General features: G+C 33.1%; 1 protein-coding gene across 1 annotated transcript; it reads left to right on the forward strand.

Annotated features, from left to right (window-relative positions):
• On the forward strand, positions 2,700-6,401 carry LOC107605358 (EIN3-binding F-box protein 1). Its single transcript, XM_016307220.2, has 2 exons — positions 2,700-3,122; positions 3,762-6,401. The coding sequence occupies exons 1-2, from the start codon at positions 3,098-3,100 to the stop codon at positions 5,681-5,683; spliced, it is 1,947 nt and encodes a 648-aa protein (XP_016162706.1). The 5' UTR covers positions 2,700-3,097; the 3' UTR covers positions 5,684-6,401.

The following is an 11,003-nucleotide window of genomic DNA, read 5'->3' on the forward strand; positions in this document are numbered from 1 at the left end:
GATTGAACCAATAAAAATTCCGGACGAAGAGGAGAAGGAAGAAATGAATTACTACAGTGATATACAAATCGCACTGACACAGCCTGCCATTTTTCGGCCATATGATCATCTGAATCACTTTTTCACATCCGGGTGATGGACTGGGAGATCATCTGGCACAACCCCACCAACCACCAAGTGTTGGTCGCTTTGATCAACCACCTCTATGTGCGCCCACTGAAGTACCATCTCAAATATAGTTGTGATGGGTGCAGGTCAATCGCATGATGTATCTGAAGTCCACGGTCTTCCCAAGTTGCCTACAGCTCATGTCAATCCCCTCAAGAACTCAAGGAATCACTCGTCTCTGCCAAATCTGTCATTGTGTCCATGCATTTCATCAATATTCAGTGGTCCGATCAAAATGTGTTGAAGGCCACCAAACTGACGCACAACGCAGTCTATCTGATGCCACTCGATGATAATAAAGCATAAAAATAGGCATACTATTGCAGTAAAAACTTTAGCCACAACGATCCTATGTGGAACTATACCCTAAATGAGTGGGCCAGCATATATACGACGTCTAATTAACCTGATCACACACCTCAAGAAGCATCATATACACAAAAAAAAGGTTATTTAATATATGAAAATAATTAAATGTTTATGACTTATTTGAAGTTCGTCAAAGAGGACAATGAACTTTACATAATGTATGAAGTTTGGCCAGAGGTACTATGAATCTTGTTAAAATGACCAAGTTCCCGGAGGGGAATGACGAACTTGCATGTAACGCTAAAAAAAAAAGAATAGATCTCGAAAATTAAAGGGAAGATATTTTTTTTGGAAATAATTTTTTTTTATATATTTTATTACCGTGAAAAAAATCCTAATAGTATACATTATTTTTGCTTGTTCTGTCTACAAGGAAACCGAAACGGCTATACCCCATGTTCCTCGTACATATAATCATGTACGTAGCTATGTACATTTCTAATAAAAATTAAAATTATATTCTCACTTCGATTCATCTGTTGTTGTGTAATACAGAAGTAACTATATAGATTTTTTTTTATTTTTATTTCGAACCCACAACCTTTTAATTGAGTATAAAAAAATTATATTATTTGAGGTATAACTCATTGACAAGTAACTATATAGATTTATTTAATACCTTATCTCCTAAACTATTTCTTGATGATGCGATCCTTTCTGTCCAAATAAATATTGTTTTTGAATTTTTATTTAATTCAAATATGATAACTGATAAGCTAAGACTAATGCTCAAAATTAAAGGATCTATTCATGTTCATACTTGATAATAAATTGTTTTAAAAACTTATTCGTTATTATTTTAGAAGCTTAAAGAAGAAAAAGCTATTCACAGACATGTATAGTATCGCCTTCATCCTCCAAATTTCATTAACCCTATTTTAGCAAAATGTTATAATAATGCCAAATATATACACCGACTTTTAAAAAATTGTGCCGGAAGCTTCATTATATTATATATTTAGTCAATATTTTATATTCTAATTATCAAATTTTAAATTAAAATTTAAAAATCTAATTTCTATTATAAAAATAAGATATTGGCGTAATTTTATTAAAAAAAATATCGTATCCTAATTTTTTTTCCTTATATATCATTCTGGTGGTTGGGCTTGTCGCTTTGTCTTGTGATAACGCATAAAAGTAGTTAGCTGCTTCCCAAGTTGGGTATATAAAATAATATTGTGGATCATATTGAAAGTGAAATTAAGGTGTTGATTCATTGCAGGTTCATGAACATCTTCCATGCTTTTCAAATCATTTGAATAACGCAATTTCCATCATTATCACCATAATTATACTCCCATTTTAAAAGTTGCAACTAGTGAGTCAATTTTGTCCCACTAACAAAAAATAAATAAATAAATAACAGTCAATGTTTTTACATAACAAATTAATAAAAGATGAATACCTTCTGTAATATGTTTTTTGTTGGATGTTTATTAAAATTAAATATTTTTTAAAAATTTGGTCTAAAATTAAAAATACTAAAATGCATGCTTACCGTTAAAAGACCATACACAAAGCTTAAATATTCTAAAAGAATTAGTAAAAAGGGGTAAACATTGTAGCTGAATAAATATCCTTGGTCAAAAATACAGTGAAGTACAGTGTCCTTTTTTCTTCAATTACCCCAACAAGTCCCAACCTCTTGTGTTTCCCCATTTATCACTAGTCTCCTCTTTTCTTACACACAAGAAAATTGTTATGTTATGCTATTATGAGGATTGTACTATAATAATAATAATAATAATAATAATGTAAGTTTATTCAAAAAATTAAATAATTTATTTAAAAAATTGGAATTGGAAGTAAAATATAAAAAAATTCAAATCATAATTACTCATTATTCATAAACTGAGATGATGATATGTATTCTCTATATTCTTCTATCCTAATCCACTCCATTCTCTCATCTTCCACAGAAACGTTCAAAGTCCAAACATGCTTATCTTTTTAACATGACCTGTGCCCAAACCACTAAACATATCATTTTCTTACAAGAAACATTGATAATAATATATTAAAAAATATTATTATTTATTTGAAAAAAAAAATCATTGTGGTTTCTGGTTTGTGGTATTCATGGTAGGAAGAAGAATAATGAATAATTAGTAATAACAATAAGAAAACCCCACTTTCTATGCACACATACATTGCATGTGCCAACAAAACACAAACCCCCCAATTCAATGCATTGGTCTTTTCTAATTCTATGAATCTCTCTCTCTCTCTCTCTCTCTCAACTTGTTGTAAATAAAAACCTTCCCTTTCTCAAACCAACCGTTATTTTTTCCTCCATTCACACAATTTCCATCTCTTCTTCCTTCTCTCTCTTTTTTCCCTATGTTTTAGGGTTTCAACATTCTACAATCAAAAATCAATCTTCTCTACCCTAAATTCATCTCATGCTTTATTGCTCTCAAGAATCAAACACAGCCAAAACTGAAGTCACCGCCTTGTTCTTCTTCGTGTTCTTCTTCGTCTTTTTTGCTCTCTTTGGAGGGTTCTTTTGTGGAGAACGGTGCGGATCTGACCTCTCACGGTTTTTTGAGCTGTGCCAATGTCTAAAGTCTTCGGCTTTTCCGGTGAGTTAATCGATTCATGGCTTTGTTTCTTGTATTTTGTGGTTAGAATTGAGAAACTTCAGTGTTTGATAATTTGTTGTTTTTATAAGTAAAAGATGAAACTTTATCATGTGTTTGCTTTGAATATCTTAATTTGTGTTTTGTGATGGTTCATCATGTTGTTAACTGTTAAGTTACAAAAGTTTCCGATTTTGAAGCTGTGTAATCAAATTGCATGTATACGCTGAGGAAGATGATATAGTTTTTATACGTAGGTACTTTTTTCTCCGTGTTTGATAGAATGGATAGGTATCTAGTGGTTCTGATAAAGATATGAACAGCTAATGGAGATATAGATAGGGTGTTTTGTCCTTGATTTATGTCATGTATTGTTTTTCCAAGATGGCTGAGCCATGAGTATTTTATCTGTGTATCTATGTGTTATTAATCTCGTTGAAACTTGAAAGTGGATCTGAACCTGTTGTTGATTTCTAAGGTTGAGTTTTCAAGCAAATATGGTTCTTTTGTTGTAAGGTCAAATATTTCTTCAAATGGATATGTAGTTCTTGTTGTTCCTTTCAGTGGTTAAATCTTCATGTTTTGCTACGTATATATGAATGATCTCTGTGTTTCTGATTTTGTTCCTGGTTTGGTTTTCAGGAGTTGATAATTTTTGCCCTGGTGGGTCAATATATGCCTGTGGCAACCCCAAGGAAGCAAGTTTATTCCTTCCTCTTGGTCCACAAGTTGATGTTTACTTTCCACCTCGGAAGAGATCGCGGATCAGTGCTCCGTTTGTTTTCAATGGAGAATGGCTTGAACAGAAACAGAAGACATCTATTGAATCATTACCAGATGAGTGCCTCTTTGAGATCCTTAGGCGGTTGCCTGCAGGACAAGATAGGAGCGCCTGTGCTTGCGTTTCCAAGCGCTGGCTTATGTGTCTAAGCAACATTTGCAAGAGCGAAATTTGCTGCAACAAAAGTGCTGCACCAGAGAGCAGCCTTAGTGTAAAAGAGGGGGGTGATGAGGAATTTGGTGGCGAGGGATACCTCTCCCGGAGCTTGGAAGGAAAGAAGGCAACAGATATTAGACTTGCAGCAATTGCAGTTGGAACTGCATCTCGAGGAGGATTGGGGAAGCTTTCGATCCGTGGAAGCAATTCAGACCGTGTGGTGACTAATCTTGGTCTCAAAGCAGTTGGTCATGGATGCCCTTCTTTGAAGTCTCTTTCTCTCTGGAATGTTGCTACAATTGATGATGAAGGCTTAATTGAGATTGCAAATGGATGTCAACAGCTGGAGAAGCTTGACCTTTGCAAGTGCCCAGCAATAACGGACAAGGGTTTGATTGCAGTTGTGAAGAAATGCCCAAATCTGACAGAGTTATCATTGGAATCTTGTCCTAACATTGGTAATGAATGTCTAAGTGCTATTGGGAAAAGCTGCTCCAATCTGAAGTCCATAGCCATCAAGGACTGCAGTAGTGTTGGTGATCAGGGAATTGCTTGCTTGTTTTCTTCGACAACTTTGCTTCTGTCGAAGGTGAAACTACAAGCACTGACTATTTCCGATCTATCGCTTGCTGTTATTGGACATTATGGAAAGGCAGTTACGGATCTTGTCCTCAATTCCCTCCCAAATGTCAGCGAGAGGGGTTTCTGGGTTATGGGCAATGGTAATGGATTGCAGAAGCTGAAGTCACTTACAGTTGGGCCCTGCCTAGGACTAACAGATGTTGGTCTTGAAGCCGTGGGGAAGGGTTGCCCAAATCTGAAAGCCATCCACCTTCGCAAGTCTACACTTTTGTCAGACAATGGGTTGGTATCATTTGTGAAGGCCACTTCATCTCTAGAGAGCCTACAATTGGAAGAGTGCCACAGAATTTCCCAATTGGGTTTTCTTGGTGTTCTTTTTAACTGTGGTGCCATATTGAAGGCAATTTCTTTGACTAGCTGCTTTGGGTTCAAGGATCTGAATATGGTATTGCCCCCATCATCCCCTTGTGAATCTCTTCGGTCCTTATCAATCCTTAACTGCCCTGGTTTTGGTAATGCTACCCTCTCTGTCCTGGGAAAGCAGTGTCCTCAGCTTCAACATGTTGAACTGAGTGGACTTGATGGTGTGAGAGATGCCGGGCTTCTCTCATTGCTTGAGAGCAACGAAGGTGGTCTGGTCAAAGTTAATCTCAGTGATTGCGTAAATCTGACTGACAAAGCTGTTTCATCCTTGGTCAATCTGCATGGTTGGACTCTTGAGGTTCTAAACCTTGATGGTTGTAAGAATGTCAGTGATGCTAGCATGGTGGCAATTGCTGAAAATTGCCCATTGCTATGTGACCTTGATGTTTCCAAGTGCGCGATCACTGATACTGGGATTGCAGCCCTGGCGGAAGCGAAGCAGTTCAATCTGCAGATTCTTTCTTTGTCAGGTTGCAGTTTGGTTTCAGATAGGAGCTTGCCATCTTTGAAAAAATTAGGCAGCACCCTTCTGGGACTAAACATCCAGCACTGCAACTCAATAAGCAGCAGCACAGTCGACATGCTTGTTGAACAACTCTGGAGGTGTGACATCCTCTCATGAGCAAGAACAACTAATCTCCCTCCCGCAAGTTAGCCCAGGATCGGAACAACCTCAACGCTAGTTGGACAGTTATGATTAGTATTGCACAGTAGTTTTTGGGTCCATTAACTTTTGGGTCTTGATCATCATCCAGCGACTCGGGTTCACTTTTTTTCGGGGCTTGCAGCCATTTCACCACAATTTTTTGCAGGTTTCCTTTGAAATGGTAACCTGTTCTAAGGTTTTTTGGCGTCCCATTCATGGGATTGCCACCTTAATGGCTGCATTATCTCTGAGAACATAGTTACCTGGTTCTGGATTTAGGAATCTTTCTTCACCATGTCTATGGTTTTTCAGCTACTTTTACCAGAGTCTTTTCAATGTTGTTTTACCAAATATGCCACAATGTTTGGGTCTCCCTTTTACTCAAAGGGCACAATAGGTTCCACTTTGTGTTGTTTTTAGGTTGCTTGCAGTTGTTGAGTTCAGAGTTAATGATGCCTTGTCCTTATAGTGGCTTTGGCCATGGCAGCAGGTTATACAGTTCTGCCATGACAACTTCTTCTCTCTCCTTTGGGAAGTTGGTTGTTTTTTATATTCCAAGGTCCTAGTTTTCTCAAGGCTTCATTTTTTTTATGGACTTGTAACTGCAACTTCTATACAATGTAATGTTCATATGTGCCCTTTGTGCTGTAATGCTATGGAAAGTTATGAATAAAATTTGTAGTTTGGTTCCAAATGCAAATGTGTTAAGGTATGCGTGTATATACTTTGATTATGGTTTTCACTAGTATGTTATAAATCATCAATTTTTCTCACAGTATGCTGATAAATTATGCTTCAATCCTTTGTAGAGACATTATTCTTTCCGTTTACCATGTCGTTTCCACTATTACAACATTAATTAGAGTTTTGATACAAATGTTTATTAAGAGTGATCACAAATTATCTTTATTCATCATTAACGTATCTGATTATTTTAATGTATTTCATGAAGTCAAAAAGTTTATTGTTTGAAATCATGTAGACGAGAGTTTCTCATTTTTAGTTGTGATGGGAATATCACTTTCAATTTGCATAGCTATTTGAATCATCATGCCATAATTGGTTATAGTCTCCTCACAAGTCTATGTCTTTTTAAGTTTATGTCTTTTTGACAATTAAATTTAATTAAATTGGTTTAAGTCTAACAAAAATTAGTTTCATTAGTAAAAATATGTTTGTATTCTGTATTTATTTATTTATTTTTTTTTTGCGTTTTGAATTGTGCAAAATTTTATCAGATAAATAGCATTTAAATTTTGTATTTAGGATATAAAAATTTTTTATTTTGACATTGAAATTTTTTAAGCATGATGTATTTTTTTCGTCGTTAAACCAATTGTGTGATATTTAACGAAGAAGAAGAAGATGATGATGATGATGAAAGAACAAGAGAAAAAAAGGAAAAGAATAAATCAAATTAGAAAAGAAGGAGGAGGAGGAGGTGGTGGTAGTGACAATGACAACAATAACAAAAGAGAAAGAAGCGCCTTCGAAGAAGATGAAGAAAATCACGCGTACAGTAAATACTGCGTGATGTGAAAAAAGGTTACAACTTGGTTAGACTTGATTAGATAATTCATTTAGTTATAGAGTTTTTCGAATTAATTAACAACCTAACATTGCTACTAAATATTATGTTTGAAATATTCGTTATTTTTTAATTAAAATTCTCAAGTTACTTTTTATTTTTACTAAAATAAACTAAAATTTTAGAATAAATGGTCAAACTAGTCTTCGAAAGATCACTCATTCTTTAAATTAGTCTTCAGAATTTTTTTTAATCAAATTCGTCCTTTAAAATTTTAAGTTAGTTATTTTAGTCTTTCCATTGCTAACGGCGTTAAAATTTGTTGATTAACACGTTTAGTGACACCACAACACATATCTAGTAGTACTAATTGGCGGCTAACATGATAATTTTATGAATTTAAATCAATTCAACCCCAAATCGAGAGATTTCAATGCCCTAAGTTCTCTCCTACTCTCTAAGGCGCGGGGATCTGACTGTGAAAAATTTTTTCCGTAGAGATGGGGACCGGGTACGAAATTCCCATGAGGCAAGCGCAGGGACCGGACGGGATCTCCGTTTCTGTTAATTTTCGAAATTCATAAATTTATTTAATTGTCTTTAATAATTTATTTCTCATATTTTTTTAGTCATTTCACATGCCATATATGTAGAGAGAGAAACCTTAAATTTTCAATTCTCATTTGCATAATCCTTCTTCCATTTTGATATCCCTAGTATTGTCCATATTCCATCCAACCTATCTACAGCTATTCCCTTGCCACTCTCCCTTCTCACCGTATTATCATCCCTCATCGTGCTGTCAACCCTCACCGTGCCGTTTTCTCTGTTTGCGGTGTTCTTTCTCCTCTTTAATAGTGCATCCGTTCTCCTCTCTGCCATTCCGTCGTCGTGTCCATTCTCCTCTCCATTGTTGCGTCCCCATCTCGTTTCCTGCTCTGTGCGCTACCTCGCTGTCGCATCTTCTTACTGCGTCAGTTCGAATGAAGTCGTCGTCTACAAATTAATATTTTTATATAAAATGGATACTTGCAGCTCTACTCTTATAAAAATTAATAATTAGTCAGAATTATCACAGAAATAAAAAAATGGAGCCCCATAAGAAATGAAATCCCACGAAAAATGGGGATGAGAGCAATATTTCCCATGGTAAAGACCAGAGGCGGAGATGGAGAGTAAATTTAGGGGCAGGGACGGGGAGCATGGAGGCATTTTACGCCCCTATCCTACCCCATTGTCATCCCTTCAGTTAGATTTTGATTTGATTTAATTTCATAAATTTATTATGATAATAGCCAATTAAGATTCCTATGCGTGTGTTGTAATATTACTTAATGTGCCACAAATTTTGGCACCGTCAACAAAAAAAAGAATAAAAAATCTAACATAATTAATTTAAAATTTTTTAAGGACAAATTTGATTAAAAAAATATTTTAGAGACTAATTTAAAGAACGAATAATCTTTTAAGAATAAATTTAACTATTTATTCAAACTTTTATTATAATAAGATAACTACAAGTAGATAAAATCATTTTGACGAACAAATTCATAAACAATCCTTCATTTAAGAATTTTAGTAGTATTAAACTATTAATTTAAGGACTTGGCTAAAATATAACCCTAAGAGTATTGGTTAAGAGAATAAAATAAAAAATAAATAAATATTTTTTAACGAATTAGATGAATACAAAATTTTGAAAAATAATATTTATATTATCAATTATGTTAGATATATACTAAAATCAATTATTAAAATTAGTTATATATCAACATATTTTTAAAAATCCTTTAACTTGTAATAGTCTGAATAAGTATCCGTTAACAAAACTCTTGATTTTAATGATTAAAATAGCAGATATTATGAAATCTAGCCATTCACATTTTGTTGTTTTTGTGGTGGGGAAATGAATCTGTGGTCTGGTTTACAAATCGTCCAGGTTGCATTTAATGTGCAAAACACGGAACTTTAAGAAGCTTTTGGAATCTGTTACTTACATAATCTTAGGTTGGTGGAACAACAATTATTGACAGAAGAAGGAAAAAAAAATGTATGGCACATGGAACTTCACATGCATTGTCATGCTTCAAGGTTCATGCACAAGCTCCATATTACTTAAGCATATATGAACCCTCTTTTATTTTTTGGCCCCACAAAATAAATCATTAATAATTGATTCTGCGAAAGACATGTCCCATTTTCCTCCACTAATAAACTAATTTGACATTTTTTTTAAATATGATTGAACTATTATTATTTGAATTTTATTATTAAAAATTCGATTAATCTTATTTTATCATTGTAGGTTCATGAAAAAATAGAAGCCTTCTAATATTTTTTTAGAATTTAAATTCGAGATTTCTTATCAAGAAGCTAAAATAATTATCAAATTGAATAAGTAATTTGATATCGAATTTATAAATAGACATATCATAGTAATTAACGGAATTATAAGTAGCACTATTAAATTTTACATGATAAATTGATGGAAGGATATAATTTGTCTACTATTTTTTATTATGGAGGACTAAATTGATATTTTTTTCAAAAATTAATTAGTCTGAGATTAAAATCTTTAACGACCTAATTGTCAATATTTTTTATAGTTGTAGATTTATGAAAAAACAGAAGTCTTTTAGTAAAATTATCTTTTTATTTTTAGAATTTAAATTCAAGATTTGAGTGAATACTCCACCCGACCCCTAACAATTACCTCGAAAGGATAATGAGGTTCCTAAGAAAAAAAAAAACACCAAATCTGATCCCTAAACTTTTTTTTGGGACTGATTAATCCCTGTGCAAAAAAGAAACAACATTAACTTTTTTTGGCACAGGAGTCTCGTTATCCTTTCGAGGTAATTATTAGAGACATGATTGAATTTTTTTTTTGGCCTCGTTGTCTTTCGAAATAATTGTTAGGTGCTGTTTTGGTTTTTCTCGCAAGATTTTTTATCAAGAAACTAATATAATTATCAAATTGAATAAGTGATATCGGATTCTCTAAGCATAAAATCTAGTATTCTATTAATAAAATCAATAATGTTATTGATATGCCAAATATGATTAATACATGACAGAGCTTGATTTCAGACAAGAAATGTCAATTTGGTGTTTGATTAGAGAAGTATTTATGATTTTATTCAATAACTCGATTGATAAGATGAGGTTTTGTGGCAAATCTGGAGTGGTTAATTAAGAAGGGTATCCAATAAAGTGAAGGTTTCTTTTCTTTCTTAACTACTACTAATCATTCATGAAACTGCTATTTTAGTTTTTAAAAATTTCAGTTTTAGATAAAATAATATTCTCTAAAAACAATAATGACATTATAATCTCAAAAATTAATTTTATTTAACAACTAGTATCAGGTAAGAAAATAATACTCTAAACAAAATCGATTTTCAATATCAAAATTTGCAACCATACTTAGAAATGATATATTTTTACCTTTTAAATTTGGTAGTTTTACCATAACTGATTTTTATATTTGATAAATAATTTATATATTTAATTGGAATTTTTGTAGAAAAATTTCAATAACTATTTCAAAGGTGCATGAAAAAAGAGCAAAATTTATTGAGAGCTCTTTTTTCGTTTGCCCAAGATACTAATGCTTAAACCTTAAACTTATATAGTTATATATTGATATTATCTTTTGAATTTATTTTTGTCATTGACATAAATTTTTCAATACTATTTTAATAATTTTAATATATATTTTTTTCAAATTGTAACTTTATCGAAAACTATACTCTTATCATTTCTAAA

Source organism: Arachis ipaensis, chromosome B06 (genome assembly GCF_000816755.2).
Source record: "Arachis ipaensis cultivar K30076 chromosome B06, Araip1.1, whole genome shotgun sequence".
Taxonomy (NCBI): Eukaryota; Viridiplantae; Streptophyta; class Magnoliopsida; order Fabales; family Fabaceae; genus Arachis; species Arachis ipaensis.

Excerpts from the sequence above, each read along its gene's own strand:
- LOC107605358 (XM_016307220.2), top strand. The coding sequence starts at position 3,098 with ATGTCTAAAGTCTTCGGCTTTTCCG. Across the intron at positions 3,123-3,761 it reads TAAAGTCTTCGGCTTTTCCG|GAGTTGATAATTTTTGCCCT; the intron begins GTGAGTTAATCG and ends TTTGGTTTTCAG.